This window comes from Papilio machaon, chromosome 2, assembly GCF_912999745.1.
Source record: "Papilio machaon chromosome 2, ilPapMach1.1, whole genome shotgun sequence".
NCBI classification, from domain to species: domain Eukaryota; kingdom Metazoa; phylum Arthropoda; class Insecta; order Lepidoptera; family Papilionidae; genus Papilio; species Papilio machaon.
The window spans coordinates 5282448-5300926 of NC_059987.1; the positions used below are offsets into that span (position 1 = coordinate 5282448).

Genomic DNA, 18479 nt, shown 5'->3' on the forward strand with positions numbered 1-18479 from the left:
AACCTTATTTCAAATGAAAGTGTACATTTTTAAACTATGTTTACTTAAAGCACACACGTAAAAACAATTTACCGAAAATACTTTTTAAAGGACTGTGTCACCAAATCCTCAATTACGGAATTGTTGATGAATACATGATGCGTAATGGTTGCCATGTAGATACGTGTAGGTGACGTACCATGTAGGTAGGTGCGTGAGTGAAAAGCGTAATGCAATATTCAGTCTTTATGGCGGCTCCTGAAAAAATGCAAGCGCATTCCTGCGCAGGTGGATGCTGGATGGATCAATTCCGGGGAAAGATGTATGCTGTCCCCATATATGTACGTTTGGCTCTCCGATACCTAAATTGTGTTCTGCGGAGTGTCTGCGAAATTGTGAGTGACCATAAAGTTTAAATGCTGTCGTGTACAGTCAGCTTCATAAATATAGTGGCAGTCAAGATATCCAAATATATAGGAACACCTAAAGTGATCAATTATATAAGTACAACCAAAGTTATCAAATTAATTGAAGCATCCACTCTGCTCAAAAACACCGGAGCGTTCACATCGTCATATATATGAGTACATTCAAAGTGCCCATAATTATAGTAACAGCCATAGCGTCAATAGTAACGAAGCATCGAAAGTATGCAAAAATATCGTAACATTTGACAAAATTGAACTCTATCTCTATTTACTTAAGATACACTTTGAAATATACTACTTCTGTTAAATTCATTTGACGCTTTGTATCAACATAATAGGTTGTCCAATAAGTTCGTTCCGATTTTCAATAGGTATCTTAGAATAGACCCGAATATATTACAATTATTGAAAACATATGAAATGTTTACATAACACATACATACTGAAAAGCTTAACTTCAGCCATATTTTTACAAATGGTTGGACACGATTCGTTCTTTTCTATCAGTTTTATAAAAACTGATTGACTTAATTTTTGCCGAAATACATAAGACTTTTTGCTATAAAATCGAACAAATATAATTTAAAAGACGTATGCCAAAACTTAAGGGCCTTTAAAATTTCCCTTAAAAATGGGCACGAACTTATCGGACAACCCAACATTTTTCTTCTTATTATTATAACGCTTAAAATTTATAAATTTACGATACATGACAGATACTATCTATATATATAAAAGAAAGTCGTGTTAGTTACACTGTTTATAACTCAAGTTCGGTCGAACTGATTTAGCTGAAAATTGATGGGGAGGTAGCTTAGAACTAGGAGACGGACATAGGAACTTTTTATCTTGTGAGCATTTTTTTTTATTCCGCGCGGACGAAGTCGCGGGTAAAAGCTAGTAAGTAATATCAAATTTTATTCTGTCACAATATGTTCTAGTTTCAGTGTTTTACTATTTTCGCCGCAGTACGTAAGTTTAATGGTTCGAATCCCAGGCTTACAAGGTTTTTATTTTTCAATATTATCAATATATGTATAGCTTGATTTATTTTTAATGAAAAGGAAAAATCTAGTAATTTACTTAGAATATGTTTTTTACTTAACAAAAACAATTTTAAATTTTTATTTTTGGGGTATTAAATATTTAAATAAAATTAATAACGATTAGGTTCGGCCATCTATACAACTTCTGTTAAATTAATTGACAATTTGTATCAAAATATTTTTCTCTTCCTGTTAGGTACCTTCAGTCCGGTTGCAGTAGAATTTTCCAAGCATAGATTTATTACACGTATTTGATGTCCCCTGTGACTTAGTCCGCGCGGAATTTAATGACGAAACTTACAATAATAAACGTGAACAATAAAAAAACATGCTAATGACGTCTCGGTTAAAAAAAGGGACAAGGAATATTGTGGTTCCTTAATTTTTGAAGATGTCGAATAGTAACCAATAATTGTTGCGATAAAGTTCAATTTTATATAACGCTTTGATAATAAAATTAATAACCTTAAAAATGTAAAAATAAGTTTGGGATTCGAATCGCCAAAACTGCGTATTACAGCGAGCAGTTAAGCCGTAAGGCCAAACTGGCATATATGGTGTCAAATTAAAATTTGATATTGCTTATCTATCTCGTACCTATCTGTCATGCGGGACGTAAACTTGAAGTAAATAGCAAAAAAATGTTTTGATATAAAATGTCAAATGAATTTAACAGAAGTAGTATATTTCAAAGTGTATCTTAAGTAAATAGAGATAGAGTTCAATTTTTTCAAATGTTACGATATTTTTGCATACTTTCGATGCTTCGTTACTATTGACGCTCTGTCTGTTACTATAATTATGGGCACTTTGAATGTACTCATATATATGACGATGTGAACGCTCCGGTGTTTTTGAGCAGAGTGGATGCTTCAATTAATTTGATAACTTTGGTTGTACTTATATAATTGATCACTTTAGGTGTTCCTATATATTTGGATATCTTGACTGCCACTATATTTATGAAGCTGACTGTACCACTGTAGACGCCAGCAACAACAACATCTGTTGCACGAATCGGCCAGCTCGCCTGATGAAATACCGCGACCACACAGAAAACAGGCGTGAAGTGCATTTTAGTGTTTTGTCTGTTGAGTGTGCTTGCAGAAAGCCTAATTTTTGTCCCTTTCCCACCATTTTCTTATAAGAAAAGATAGGAAAGTGAAATTTTACGGAGGAGGGAACGCAAATGAATTGGAAAGAGTATTGTAAGTATAGTTATTTAGTCAGTTTTAGGCTAAGTAAGTTAGTCTATCTTCTTTCTGTGCGTTTCCTCCTCCGTAGGTAAGCAACGAATCTGCAATTGCGGATGTCTATGGCCAACGTTTTCTTCGCTATTTCAGCTTTATTTTCTAATTAAGGTGGCCGCATGCTCGTTTACCACCTTATGATGATAAAAAAAAGTTTGTATAGCAACATATTTCCCAGCTTGAGTCTTCCCGTTCTTGCGTAGCAGTTACAATTCCTGCTATTGGATGGATCCGCCTGGATTCATAGGTTTTGTAATTAGTAGTATAAATAAGTAAAAATATTAAAAGGTATTTTTTAACCAAACTTTTAGCAATTCATTTTCAAGTTTTTAATTAATACCTTGAATTGAATTTTACAACGTTGTTCTATTAGTCAAATCAAAGTGTACCATACTCTGCTCTTTTGGCGGCTCTACATTAGCTACGTGAACTCCCCCATTCGCGAGATGTTCACATTCATTCTTGATAGCCACTGCTAACTGGACGTGGAAGCTGCTGGTGCAAAATCTTTGCTCTGGCAACATATAAATATATAGCTGTCCAAAATTATTTTAAAGCGAAGGAAAGAAGAAAGTTGTGGATGCTATTGTTATTCCGATGTTCATGTTGGGAGAATTGTGTAAAAATATGTGACATAGTCAATCAGCAAGCTAATAGTAAGAATGTAATAACAATTAACTATGAAAAGTTAGTATCACTTAGATACCTCATTTTTTTTATAGCATTTGTATAAAAAAATATATAGCATTTATAGTTAGGCTGTGGATGTATCAGGTGATAATGGCTGCAATTAGCAATTTTTAAAAAGACCTATTGTGTCCATTATAATTAGCATAGCTTTTTAATACCAGCAGCTTTTTAATTGAAATTACATTACAGTCACAATATTATATGGTAACTAGCTGTCGCCCGCGACTCCGTCCGCTCGCAGTTAAAAAAAAAATGAAAAATAGATGTTGGCCAATTCTCAGACCTACTGAATATGCTCACAAAATTTCATGAGAATTGGTCAAGCCGTTTCGGAGGAGTACGGGAACGAAAACTGTGACACGAGAATTTTATATATTAGAAGATTATGTTAAGCAACTAGGTGCGCTCGAGACTTCGTCCGTTGGAAATATTGTCTTAGGGTTGCAATTTAATTATTTTACTTAACTGACGTGCGTTGCTGTAAGAATGTAGAAGCTAGAGAAGTATGTTAGGACCGCGCCAAATGGAGGGCCGTAGTCTCTGTCCTGCTCTACCCCTCTGGGTTACGGGCGTGATTTATTTTTTTGTATTTCACATAAAACATTACAAAAAAATATTCACATAAACCTTACATATTCCCATACAAACTTTCATCCCCTAAATTTCTTTTGCACCCTTGAGGGCGAAACTTTTACAAACTTTAAATGTCATATTCATTTATATAAAATTAACAGCCTAAAGAATAAGTTTCAAGATTCTAACTGTAAAAATAACGATACTTCCTTTTTGACGAATGACGAAATTTCCACCCCTTACAACCTTTTTTTCGCGTTAAAAAGTAGCCTATGTCCTTTTTCAGTTTCTAGACTGAGTACCAAATTTCATTTAAATCGGAAGCAGGACAGACAGACTCAGTTACTTTGGCATTTATAATATTAGTAAGGACTAGCTGTCGTCCGCGCGCAGTTAAAATAAACTTTATAGGGTTATAAAAAATATATAGTAGTAGCCGATGCTCATCAGACCTACTGAATATGCATATGACATATGAAATATCAAAAAATCGGTCAAGCCGTTTCGGAAGAATTTGGTAAATAAGAATGTGACACAAAAATTTTATATATAAGTAAGGATTTGTACTGTATCACATTATTTAATACATTATTGTATTTTTGACAATGTACAGTGGTTTATTAAAATTAAATATGTTTATATTATGTGTACTTCTATGTATATTTTATATATATGTGTAAAAATCCTAATTAGTAATAAAGAGAGGAAGATATATGTATAGCACACAGTATTTTTAATTTTTAGGAGGCTTGAAACAACATAATAAATATATTTCACTAAATGTTTAGGAAAGTAGCGTTAACAAAATCAAATATTCACACATAATTACAATAAAGAAATAAAATTTGTCAACTGTTATTATATTTAGAAAGAATAAAAACATTACATATTTTGAGACAAAATATAAATAAGAAAGCAATAAGCTAGCATACTCAAAAACAATATGAAACTGTTATTGAAGAACTAAACCTATTTTATTAGGAGTAACACTTGGGCACCTCCAGTTGTACAGATAGTACTGTAGATTACCATCCCCTATCCCAAATTTAAGTGGTTCTAAAAATTCTTTATTATCCATTAAATCTAAAGCATTAAATACATCAAACCCAGAGTTTTTAGCAGTTATCAGTGCATCTAGCATCAAATCAGTCCAAGGAGTTTTTGTAGATACATTATAAAATGAATAAGCAGCTTTGAGAGTTTTGTGCACCGGATGGTACACAACGGTGGACGGAAGGGTGTAATAACTTACAAAATCTGTAATTGTACCATCAGTTGCTTCAACGACAAAGCTATCAATAATACCGTTTTGAGGAACAAACCAGTGCTTAAACTCTTCTTCAGAGAATATTGGTGCTAAATCAAATCTTTTTAAATAATCATTTAGTAGTTTAAGAACTTTCTCACAATCTTGAGACTCTAACTTCCGGAATCCTGGTGTTTTAGGTAAGTCAGGTAGCTTGAATAATTTTAAAGTTCTTTGCATAGTCATGTTTCTTGACAAATGACTAAATTTAATATCAATAAGTTTCTTAGGATTCAATGATCTATGCCAATACCGGCATGTAGCTATCGGCTTCGGCAAAACAATTCCAGCAGTATATACTCCTTGGAATATACCTGTTAAATTCACTCTGCGGGTTATTTCCCTGATTAGTACAGGGGCTACTCTCTTGGCACGAAGTTTTTTATGGACACACAAAAAGTTTATTTCCACCACAGTTTGCACATGCTCATAAATTCGCAATTCCGCTGGTATAGCAGATATAAATCCCACAAGTCTACCAGATTTTATAACACGGACCCCACAGTGCCATTCCATTCTCCAGCCGGGAGGTTGTAGAGCCCATTTCAGGAAATCGGTTTGATAGTCAAATCTAAACATGCAATCATCATCTTCAACATAGTTTTCATTTAACAATGTGTACAGTTCCTTTAAAACCAATGGCTCATTAAGATTTAGTGTGTCCCACTGGAATCCATCTGGTAAAGTATACGGTTCAGAGCGTATTTCTTCTACGGCCTTTGGAGGTTCAATAGGCTCATTTGAAACTATTTTTTCATCCATTTTTGGAACAGGTTGAGTAGACCAAAACTTATAAGACTTATGTAAAGCTTCTTCGGTCGTCTTAGCCGGCTTCTGCTGGAGATTCAACACTTCCATTGCTATTTTAAGATCTATCAAAGGAATGTTTTGATGAACATCTCCCGGGTTAGCGATTTCAGAAGTTCCCGAACTGCCGTGGTCACCATCGCCTGTGTTACGCTTTTTCTTATTTTTATTCTTCTTCTTCGAATGTTTTTCTTCATTTGGTTTTTGGTTTTCTTCTGTAACTGTCTTGTTATCTTCCATTTTAAGGGTGTAATCAAGAGAGTAGGTATGAAAAGCGAAAAATTTGATTATTAATTAAATAGTAGAGCTCAGCACATTATCATTCAATTCAACCATAGACAATTTAAAGACATCTAATTGAATCTAATCTGTGAAAAGATTTCACAGAGCTACACAACCACAGAGCACAGTAGCGCAGATTATTTATTGTTAGTCATTTCGCTGTATCATAAACATCAAATAATTTTTTTGATCGACGAAGTATTACGACGACAAATCCAACAAGTTTTCCGCTGTTGGCGAGGAAATTTGAAACCATTTGTGTCTTACCAAAAAAATCTTAAGCAGTTTTTCAAATACATTTTAGCTTAAACATAGACAACTGTGACTGTGACTAGTGTCCGGCACGGATTTTTGACAAAACTATTAATTGTCTTTAACAAAAACATGGTTATTGAAACTTTATTATGCGTAGGCTTGCGAAATGCGATCTTTATCGATAAACATTGAAGAACCTATATCGAAAGCATTGCGGTGATACATATTTATGGTGAAACATATCACCACGTTGGCGTCAATAATATCAATCAGCGGCGGTCAAAGGGTTAAAACACATGTTTAATTAAACAGTGTCTTACAATATTAATGGAGTAATACAGTTTTTTTTTTGTAATTCACCTACTTTAAATAAAAATTAATTAAAACCTGCTATTTTAATAAATTTCGGCTAACTGCTTTGTGACAAAATCTGTTTATTATTTTTGTTTTGTTGCTTACTCTTTGCCTTTTGCTCTTTGCCATTTATGTTTATCTGTGATTATCTGTCTCTTTCTTTTCTAACTCATTTTGCTCTGTGGTTAGTTTTATATTTTTACTAATCTTAAATAATACCGAAAATCATTTCATAATATATTACGATAATAAACGACAATACTGTTTATATTGCAATTTATGCTTACGATCATTTATTTCAATTTATAATCGAATTGTTTCAGGTAAGGTGAGTTACTATCAAACATGGGGAAGGGGAATAATATGATCCCAAATGGCCATTTCCATAAGGATTGGCAAAGATTCGTGAAAACTTGGTTTAACCAACCTGCTAGAAGACACCGCAGGAAGCAAAACAGAATAAAGAAAGCAAAGGCAATCGCGCCTCGTCCAGCAGCAGGGCCCCTACGACCGGTGGTACGATGCCCTACTGTTCGGTATCATACTAAGGTCCGCGCCGGACGTGGATTTACACTTCGCGAAATAAGGGTAATTACTATCTTATAATAAAAAATGATTCAAGTTTTTATTTGGGACTAACAACATTGTTTTCTTTTATTTTAGGCCGCTGGACTCAATCCTGCATTTGCTAGAACTATTGGTATTGCCGTCGATCCTCGCCGGCGTAATAAGTCTGTAGAATCTTTGCAGACAAATGTTCAAAGGATAAAGGAATACAGAGCTCGACTTATTCTGTTCCCCAAGGGCAAGAAGGTAAATTGTTTCCACTATTAGAAATATTTTATGACCCTAAATTGAATTGATTGGAAAAAAGGAAATGGGACAGAATTGTTTATAAAGAAATTGTAAACAGTGCCTGACTGGACCAGTCGAAATTCAAAACCTTAATAAATGAAATAATTATTTTTACATCTCATTGGAAGCATTAGTATGAATAACTCCTCAGAAAGAAATAGTTTTTTTTATAATTTGTTGTTTTGGTGATCGTTTTAGTTTTAAGCACATAAATCATGCTCAGTTAAACCTATGCTTGACACTTCAGATATATTAATCCAAGAAAAGCTTATTCTTATATTATACTAGCTGTGCCCACCACATGTTCTACATGAAATAATGACTGAGTAGTATTTTTTAATTACCATAAATGTTACATCAGAAAGCTCTTAAATTTTGTGTCTTGTAAACTTATACTGACAAATGTGTGTACATATGTACTTAAATAATGAATTTTATGATAATAATAATTATACTATGTCCATGCTTACTTTCATAATATACACTATATTCCAAATAAATCCACAAACAATAAATAACTCTGTCAGCTAGTGACATGTGTTTATTCCCCCTGAACTGCAATATATTCCTTGATGTATTGGATTTGGTCACTGTCAACAGAGGTTTAATAAATTAGCAGATATGAAGCAGATAAACGATCTATGTATTATTAGTAGTGTTAATTATTTTAAAAAAGGATTATTTATATTAAGCAAAGGAATCTATCTTTTTAATCCATCATTATTTTGTTTTGCACAATTTGAAATTACATGATTCTATTCATCACAAGACACAACTTATCTTTTTGTAAAGACATAATGGTGAGAATCCTCTCTTGTAACACTTTTAAAACAACAATGTTGATGTAATGGTTATTCATTTTAAAAAACCTTGATTAAGATTTGTAAAGTTATTAAAATATGACAACATTTGAAAATATCAGTAATAGTAATATTAACTCGACCATCTTACTAATATTATAAAGACTAATGTTTAGATGGATGGATGGATGTTTGTTACATGGTATCTCCTGAACAGGTCATTGGATCTCGTTGATATTGGGCATAGATGTAGAACATAGACTGGAAGAACGTATAGGATACTAATTAAGTTTTTTTTTATCCGCGCGAACGGAGTCGCGGGCGTCAGCTAGTATATACATAAAAGGATGGGCTAAAATGTGCGAAAAATCAGACCAGAATTATTTGATAAATTTATGTTTACAACATCTCATAAACATAAAATATAGTAACCGCCGATGTGCATACTACATAGCATATATACATAGCATACATAGCAGTTTCAATTATAGAGGTGTGCTAACAAAATTTTCGGTTCATAACTATCGCTCATAGAGGTTTTAGGGGTTAAAAACATTTGGTAGTGCTCCGATGATTTTGGGCTGCCAACATATTTGGAAAGAACCAAGTCTTAATGATCCAAGAGGTTTTTTTTTAAATCATTGCCTACAACTATATTGTTTATTTTCAAGGTTCTAAAGGGTGAAGCTAATGAAGAAGAACGTAAGTTGGCTACCCAGCTTCGTGGCCCTCTAATGCCTGTTCAACAACCAGCACCTAAGTCCCATGCTCGTGTCATCACCGAAGAGGAGAAAGACTTCAAGGCCTATCAATATCTGAGAGGAGTAAGTTAAACTTTATTATTCACACACCATGATGTCTAAGTATTTATATGTGAATGAAATATTTGTAAATTTTTTCTTTTTTTTTGATAATAGACACCAAAACTGATATTTTTGAATATAATCTACTATAAAATAGTAAATGGGAATAATTTAAAATATTTATTAACAAAACACAATGAACAAAATTAACATTAGATAGGTACAAAGTAATCTAGTTGTAAATAACTATAGAAACATTACTTAAAATTTGTTGGTTCTGTGGCATAATCCAATAAGATGTGTTAAACAAACAATATGCTTTGGCCAGTATTACTATTTCCACATATTTTAAACAATGTGTAATGTTTACAGGCTCGTTCTATTGCTAAACTTGTTGGTATTAGAGCTAAGAGGTTGAAGGATGCTGCTGAAAATCCTGATGATGTCACTAAAGCCCCAACAGGTGCAAAGGAAGCGAAGGCTAAGAAGTAGTCTGTTCAATAAACATCTTTAACATATCTTGTGTATTTATTCATCAATCCCCCATGACCTCCAATCTTGTTGTTACTGAAGGCAATGGTTTTAGGAAACCAGTGAAACAAACAACTCTGATACTTCAAATCAAAATATTAAGAAGCTGCAAAAACTTATTTAATAATATTTGCAACCATAAGTTTCCACTGCAAAACATTTATTGTAAAAATTGAGAAAAATATACAAGCCTGTTTATTCATCCATCCATCCATATACATCCACAAGGTCTTGACAGTTGGAAAATATGTGACCTAACAATGTCATATACAAACCAGTAAGTGAGTATCAGCTGCACGGTTAAATGTTACCATTTTCATAATTTTGATATTGCATATATAAAGTCACCCCAAACTTGGGGTAGGCTCCGAGCCCCTCGGTGGGGACGTATAGTGAGCTGATGATGATGATATATAAATTAATGCATTTTCTTAATGTGTTTGGATCATTCATTCATTCTTCATCAGCTCACTATACGTCCCCACTGAGGTACTCTGAGCCTACCCCAAGTTAGGGGTGACTAGGCCATAGTCAACCACACTGGTCCAGTGTGGGTTTGTTGACTTCACAAATATGTGCAGGTTGCATCACGATGTTTTCCTTCACCGAAAGAACGTCGGATAAATGTACATTTGTGAATCGAAAAACACATTGGTTCATTTGAACCCAGGAACTGCAGATTGCAACAAGTGCTTAACCCCTGAGCCACTAACGCTCAACGTGTTTGGATGTGTCAGTTAAAATAGTAAGAACTCATGTCGTAAGTTGCAAATCAATTTTTTGTAGTGGCAACATGGACGACTTTCTGAAGAAGAAATATTTGCTCACTGGTAACCCTTAAAACTTGTAGGCGCCCCCCTGTCAATGTCTTCAACATGTCGTTGCTGAGTTTAGGTAGACTAGAAAAAGGATTTCTAGACCTGTATAATGCAACTAGGAAGTTGCCACCGCCTTTTGTTCCATTTGCCAAAATAACAAGGATAAAACAAATCATAAGCTCACATTGTAATTCTTATTTATTTATTTATTCTTAAAGAATGTTAATATTTATGAAATTTAACAATGTCTAATTAAGATACATGAAAAGATTTAAGAAACACAGTTGTGTAACTATGATCTTACAAAAAATCTGTTATATTTATACTAATTATAAGAATATTATGCAGTAGAGTTGACTTCAGTTATTGTTTTCTCTTTAGATATGTCGCCAGCTTTCACATCACCTTCTTCACCATCGCCAATTTTCGACTTCTTATCACTTTTACGAAACTTGTCATATCTGCGAATTCCATTAGAAAACATTCGTAAATGACGAGAACAGGTTTGTTAATGATTTCATCCTAGCTAAATTTGGTGTACTGCTTGTCCCATTTGCCACTGAATTTAAAACAAAACAACTGCAATATCAGTTACCTTCCAAGGTCTTCGTCATCATCACTGCCTTCATTGCCTTGGGGATCTACTTCTCTCAAAAGCTCTCCTATATCTTTATCAACATCCGCCCAAAGTTTATCTTCACTACCTGAATAAACAAACAAATAATTAAAGGTTATTACATGAATGGAAAGAAAAATTAAAGATCTTAGTGAGTGGCGCTGGCGTCAAGAATTGGCTGCCTGTCAAGTTTTTTATACGTCATTCTAGCGATTTAATAAAAAAGTATCCCTTTTCAATTGATGGTGTAAAAAATTTATGAACAAACGAAGTAACGCCTATGAAGTATGGAATTAATTTTGTATGATGATTAATATCGTACTTAATTGAGAGGTGTAGTAGTGTCGGACCGTACGCGCATAACGAACCATAAACTATCTAGCATCGGTCTGGTGATAAAATTATTCGAATAAAAAGTAATATAATTAAGGTATTTTATTAATTTTTGGACAGTTGATTAAAAAAAACATTAAATTCATTTCTTTTGTTTGTCAACACCTCAATTTTTGGTTTAATATTTTTCTCTTTATGTAGTTTTAAAGATTGCAGCAGGAATAGAAAGAAACAACAACAATTTATATTGTATTTCAAAAACATTTATCCCGAAATTTTCGATCGTAATTTCTATGAAAACAACCATCGAAAATGGAAAAGATTCATAAACGATTTTACTCAACCCATGTCTAGTGAATTGTTAAACTTATCATCCTTAAATAGACACACTATAACTGCCACCCGCGCGGAATAAAAGAAACTTAATAATTAGCTTGTGTTCTTCCAGACTATGTTCTACATTTGTCCCAAATTTGATCAAGATCTGCGAAATGCAAAGTTTAGATAGATGGATGGATGTTTCTTAGAAGGTATCTCCGGAACAGCTTAACGGATCTTGATGAAATTTGGCACAGATGTAGAAAATAGTCTGGAAGAACACATAGGCTTCTTACTACGTTTTTTTTAATTCCACGCGGCCGGAGTCGCGGGCGACAGCCTGTTAATAAATAATTTTCTATTACTTTTCGTAAACATTAACAATATATTATATACCTGCATTAGTAATGTCTGCGCCATTTTCCAAATTTTTCTTGTCGATTCCGGATTCCGATTTTTCGGTCATCGCTTTATCATCAGTGTTGTCTTCACCGGCCTCTGCTTTTTCATCTTCTGCAAAGTATTTACTTTTCAAAATCTTTCTTTTGAATAAATGTCAATAAAAAAATGGCTAATTAGGACAACCTTTCTGCTGGTGCAGCTGGCGGTGTATGCGCTCAGCATGTCGGCGCAGCGTGCGCGTGTCGCGGTGCTGCACGTAGCGGCCGAGGTGGGTGCGCATGCGGCAGTGCCGGCGCAGTGCCTCAGTCTCCTCCGCGCCGCCCGCCTCCCCTCCCGCTCCCCTCGGCAGGTACACGCGGCACAGCTCGCACCACAACACCTGACAATATACCACCGACACTTATTAATATTTTTTAAGTAATATATAAGATTTGGAATTAGAATTCACTTTACCATCTCTAAATCTCATAAAAGAAAGCTTTTCGTGACCTCTAATCGACTTAAATGTTCTGCCAAACCATGGAATGGATCGAAACACGGTTTTCACTATCATGTAGGTTATGGATTCTGGATGGTTTGTGCATTTGTTGAATTAAAGTTAGTATATATGAATAACAGCGTATGTCTAAACTTCTTAAAATGTGTCGTTGCTGTTTAAACCGATATATAAGAGAACTAGCTGTCGCCCGCAACTCCATCCGCGCGGAATTAAAAAAAAACGTATTAAGTAGCCTAAATGTTCCTCGAGACTATTTTCTACATCTATGCTAAATTCCATCCATCCATCTAAACTTTCGAATTTATAATATTATTTATAGTAAGATGGTAGATCTCAAGAAGTTACAATACATACTCGTAATAGCCAGCAATGGCATATCGCATCTTTTACGGTTTTGTTCCAATAACCACGTTTTGTTTTGGAATTTTTGTTACCAGGACAATTTAATATACATTAAAATTGCCTTTACAATAAGTAACCGAAAAATTAGCTCGCGGGCTGACCGCGCCCCTGTTGTGTTAACAAGGTTTTTAGGGGAAGGTATCACTAGGAAGGGTATTATTACTGATATAACAAACAGATCAGATGTATATATATCCTTTGCCACTTAAAAACAGGGGCGGATCATATTCACTTCACTTTAAACTATTCAAGTACATAATATATAGGTACAAGTAAATCGTATTATATTTACGTCAGATCTTTATCATAGTTACAAGATACTTAAATGTATGTCATACCTCGACTTTTTTAATATGTTCACTTCCAATGTTTATTTCTACTTTGGGCTTTTTAGGCGATTCATCTTTCTTCTCGCCACCAGAATCATCATCTTCAACTTCTATAATAATAAATAAATTACATGTAGTTCATATCACTCCATAAAGGCACAAGATATTAAATAAAATTTACCATCCACATCGCCCACAGAGTCAAGGGTCATGAAGTTATCTAAATCAACATCCATGCCTTCATCGCCGCTGGCTTCAGCCTTTGGGCTTACTCGACGTGCGGTCTGATTGGCTTTTCTCTGTAGAAATACAATTAATATTAGAGACATGTTCAATAAATATATACTTTATTTGTTGTTGCAGTTAAATGTTATATAAATAACCTTGAGATGCTCCAGGGAGCAGATATGATGTTCGTAGATCATGGGCGAGCGGAACTTGATGCGACAGATGCGGCAGAACGGCATGAGGAAGCGCCGCATGGCGCGGTGCGTGTCAGTGAGACTGTGAGCGTGGCTGGTGGTGCGGTGGTTGAGGCGACACACCATACAGAAGGTGGTGCGCGCCGCCAGCTCCGCGCCCGCCGACGCCTCCAGCTCGCGCTGCGCCCCGCGCTGAGCCACGCGCATGCGCAGCAGCTGCGCCTTGTGCCGCCGCGCCACGGCGCTCATAGCCGCGCGGTGCTTGTTCGACAGCAAGTGTCTGGCGTAGCCCTATGTCATATTATATATATATTTTTAATGAATAATTTAAAACGAGAATATAAAACTACAGAAATTATTTTATACTTTACTTACGACAAAAGTAGCACATTTTTCTTTACAGTGAACGCAAGAGAGAAGCACATAGGACGCTGTTGAATTATCCGGTTCGCCATCTGAGGCGGCGTCGGGCTCTTTGTCGGTATCTTCTCCGCCTTCGCCGACTTCCCCTTCGGATCCTTCTGCCTCCACCTCATAAATATAAGGATAATTAATTTATAGGTTCATACTTATGATAAAAAATATACATGAAGGAGTATTACCTTGGGAGATTTTATTTTGGCCTCTTTCTTCTCTTCGATTGCTTCTTCTTCCTTCTCATCGGCATCCCAATCCTCTTCAGTCGATGATGCCTCGTCTTTTGATTTAATGGAGCTAAAATAAGTTTAATTATTCAAAATTCTCAAACCATAAATGTAAAATAATTATAAGTACCGATTGGTAAATTAATACCCATGAATATAAAGTCGTATTACTTACTAATGCTCAATTTCGATTAAAATATCGTAGACATATACCTAAATATAGATGTCCAAAGTAATAAAAATTTCGGTACTAAGTATTGGGGCCATTGTACTTTGTATGTAACACAAATTATTACCTGTGCATATTATATAGTGTATTGTGCTACAGTCTCACAAACTGCATCAATTCAAGTTTTTCGTGACATGATTGTCAAAAATAAATGCAATTAGGTCAACTCAGTGTTTCAACTGTGTACTTAATAAAAATAACCAATAATGCAGTTGTTAATACTCTAAAGTAAGACAATACATAAGCAGCTATATAAGTTAATAATTCAAGTTTATTAGTTTTAATTTTCCTTTCTGAGCTGCTTTATTGCATTCTGCTTTTTCCATGTTTCAATAAAATACTGCCATTTGTATGCTTATTGTTTTTATAAACATTCTTTTGGTTACGTCTATTAAGAACGAAGACCTGTTTCATTCCCAGTTGTGATTGTCCGCCTTTGCCAATAGTTAATATTCATTTTAACACCAGCCATTTTCGTTAACATACTTTCTAATGTATTTAGAGTTGGAAGAAGATTTAATTTAAAACTGATTTTATTCATACAAGTAATGACAATTGTGTTTATTTTGTACTGTCTTTCTCATTTTATATTATTGGGTATATATAAAAATTCAGTTCAGACTCTCACTTGCATTACATTTGAAGGAAGTAACTGTGTAAAGTAAACTTATTTTCCTCATGATTTTTGATCGACTAACTTACTCTTTTACATCAATATCTTATTTCCTGATTTCTACAATATGAACTCTATTTTTATATATTCATATAGTTTTGGTAGAAATTTTCTATACATTTAGGAATAAAAATAATTTCAAAGCTCTTCAATACGGCAAAATTATTTCTCCAATATCAATTGTCCGAAACACGCTAAGCTAAGTGTAAACATGGTTCAATAGACTCAATTACCTTCGGCTCTTGATAGATCTGAATGCGCGGGTGTAACCGAGCGAGCGTTCGCCGAAGCGCCTAGAGGTAAAGGAACCGCGAGAGCGCGGCGCGCCGCGGTAGGAGGCGCGCGAGCGCAGCATCCGGCCGCGGTAGGAGCGGCGTGGTGCGCGCGGCCGAACGCTCATGCGCGCCGGCTCGCGCGGCGGGCCCATGCCGCTCGGCTTGCGGTACCCATCTCGGGTCGGCGACCGCCTTCTGTCCTCGCCGCCGAATGACCTTCTCTCGCCGCTGTAACTATCTTGTCTACCGCCGTAAGATCCGCCATAGTGCCCGCCGCCATCATGGCTACGTCTATCGCTCGTCGAGCCCTGGACATAAGTCTCTTTGGTTCTTCTATCATGTTTTACAAACCAAAGTGCACAAAAACAAGATTAAAGATAGCAAACACACTTTCTCGTTAATTATACCAAGCCTTAATTATATTTGCAAATCCGATGGCTGTTGGGTTGTTCAAAGCTGAAGTGATTCAGTACCATCTTATACTAATAGATAAAAATTGTTCTTGGCTGAATATTTTACTTATGTGACCAGGGTTCAACTTTCTCCGGGAAAGCTCTAAAGAAAATCACCAATATATTTGGCAGAAATTGTATTTTTTTTTCTGCAAATTATCAAACATCTTCTGCAACAGAATGCTAGTAACTGTGATCCTTTGTAGTTGTACATATTAAGGCCTTATTGAATTATTTTTCATACTATTTATATCTATCTATGCTATTGTCGCTCATTTCATGGAGAACTGTATTCATCTCAAAATCAATTCAATATCACAACATGATATTGTTTTTATTTTATTATTGTATTGTTCATTCTGTAAAGTAGTCAAGTATCATGGCAAATTATCATGACAAACCTTTAAAATTTCTCTTAATTCATAATGCAGTGTCAATACTGAGAGTATGACTATTCAAAGTTTTCATAAATTGAACAATTCTATGGTCCCATCTAGTGATGTTTACAGGTAAATAGATTCACTACAAAATTTACCTGTCATGTAATTTACATACCTCCATCCTCATTCTTTTTCGATCTGGTGAACCTGATCTCCCATAGTCACGATTTGTGTAGCTTGCAGAGGCTTCCTTTGGTAAATATTTTACAGATTAAAATATTGACAATTTGATATAAACATTTATTATTCTGAAAAGCTATCTTACCGATCTATAAGGTTTTTTATATGAATCATCAATTCTATCTCGGCCAGTAGAATATCTAGTAGAGTTGCTATTGTTATAGCGGTTATCATTATTATATGAGGAGTAACCACCTCGACCCCCTCGCCCGCCCTCGTATGAGCCTCTGCTGCTACTGCCACGGTAACCTCCTCTGTATCCACTGCCCCGATTGTTGTAGCTACCTCTACCACTATAACCACCATATATTCTCCCACGTGAAGACATTTTCACTAAAAATATACATATATAAAGGATAACTGTAATTAAATGTCTTATAGTTAAGATTTTGTTGCATGCTATAATAGCCTCCACTAGTGCTATTTCAATCTTTAAAAAATTGCTTCACAAAGAACTTTGCAGAGTCTACTATCTTTTTACTAATACATGAAGCGAAGGCTTTGTTTCACTTTTTAAGGAAATTGCTTGAATAAATGAATATGAAATTTGACAGTGATAGACACCAGCAACTACAAAAATATCTTTTGCACCAATGGCCAGAACACCGTGAAGTGGAAGCAATTCCACGTCTCATGTGATGCTTGTAGTGCTGGATAATGAATCGATAATAATTACACTATAATATATATTTTTTTCATTTAAAAAAAACTACAAATTGCAGTCTGAGTTCCACAACTAGTGCAATAATTATAATGAAAAGGTTAATAATTTTTTAACATACTTAAAAGATGATCAAAAAGAGGTTAGGAATCATTATACTAACATCTACTAAGTACAGCAATTACGAAGATTAGCTGTCCTCGTCAAAGTCTATTTTAGTTTTAGTTGCGGTAACTAGGTACCTACCAAATATGAAAGTTTAATTTGATGTGATAAAATATTATCACCCCAAGCTTCAGCAAATGGAACAGTCCTTAATTTATTATCAGGCCACAAAAACTTTAGACTTGTTTCTTTTTCTGTTAATCTATAATTATAACTACTTTTGGATTAAAATTACTTAACAATAACTTTAAAATAATAACATTAAAGGGTTTTTCTGCTAAATCTAGTGCCAAGCCGGTGAAATTAAGATGGCGTCGTGCATTTTTTACCTTACGTGGAAAAAAACTTTATATGTGATAAGGATCTAATGTAATCATAATCATAATTTAAAATTTATACTCACGGTTTCTTGTTAAACTGAAAATACGAGAAAGCCTAATTTAATTTTTTTAAGTAAACTTATTAAAACAAATCACTTATAGTAAAACGTCGCTTTTGGACGCATAACGCATTGACCAAAGAGTATAGAATTGCATTGACAAGTATTTAAATGGGGTGGAAGGGGAGGTCAGGGTTGCCAGTATCCAGCAAAGACCATAAAGAAAAGTTGCCAGCAGGTTGCCAAGCTCCAAGTTCTTTCCGTCGCAATTTTAAACACAAAA

At 34.8% G+C, this 18479-nt stretch overlaps 3 protein-coding genes across 5 annotated transcripts; 1 reads left to right on the forward strand and 2 right to left on the reverse strand.

Annotated features, from left to right (window-relative positions):
- Positions 1–4817: 4817 nt before the first annotated feature.
- LOC106708997 (glycylpeptide N-tetradecanoyltransferase 2) lies at positions 4818–6445 on the reverse strand. The gene has a single exon (XM_014500632.2). It carries the CDS (start codon positions 6317–6319, stop codon positions 4919–4921), a length of 1401 nt encoding a protein of 466 aa, XP_014356118.1. The 5' UTR covers positions 6320–6445; the 3' UTR covers positions 4818–4918.
- A 631-nt stretch (positions 6446–7076) lies between these two features.
- On the forward strand, positions 7077–9946 carry LOC106708985 (60S ribosomal protein L13). Its single transcript, XM_014500619.2, has 5 exons — positions 7077–7154; positions 7294–7558; positions 7634–7783; positions 9297–9449; positions 9801–9946. Exons 2-5 carry the CDS (start codon positions 7316–7318, stop codon positions 9918–9920), a joined length of 666 nt encoding a protein of 221 aa, XP_014356105.1. The 5' UTR covers positions 7077–7154; positions 7294–7315; the 3' UTR covers positions 9921–9946.
- Positions 9947–11029: 1083 nt separating this feature from the next.
- LOC106709086 lies at positions 11030–18351 on the reverse strand. Of its 3 annotated transcripts, none has more exons than XM_014500777.2 (13): positions 18221–18351; positions 17077–17324; positions 16927–17001; positions 15878–16227; positions 14701–14812; positions 14474–14629; positions 14060–14389; positions 13858–13975; positions 13686–13786; positions 12630–12825; positions 12441–12557; positions 11373–11481; positions 11030–11238 (listed from the first exon to the last, which is right to left on the reverse strand). In XM_014500777.2, exons 2-13 carry the CDS (start codon positions 17317–17319, stop codon positions 11118–11120), a joined length of 2028 nt encoding a protein of 675 aa, XP_014356263.1. In that variant the 5' UTR covers positions 17320–17324; positions 18221–18351; the 3' UTR covers positions 11030–11117. The 3 variants fall into 3 exon arrangements, with proteins under 3 accessions (XP_014356263.1, XP_014356264.1, XP_014356265.1); XM_014500778.2 differs by lacking the exon at positions 18221–18351 and adding an exon at positions 17899–17918; XM_014500779.2 differs by lacking the exon at positions 18221–18351 and adding an exon at positions 17816–17886.
- Positions 18352–18479: the final 128 nt, after the last annotated feature.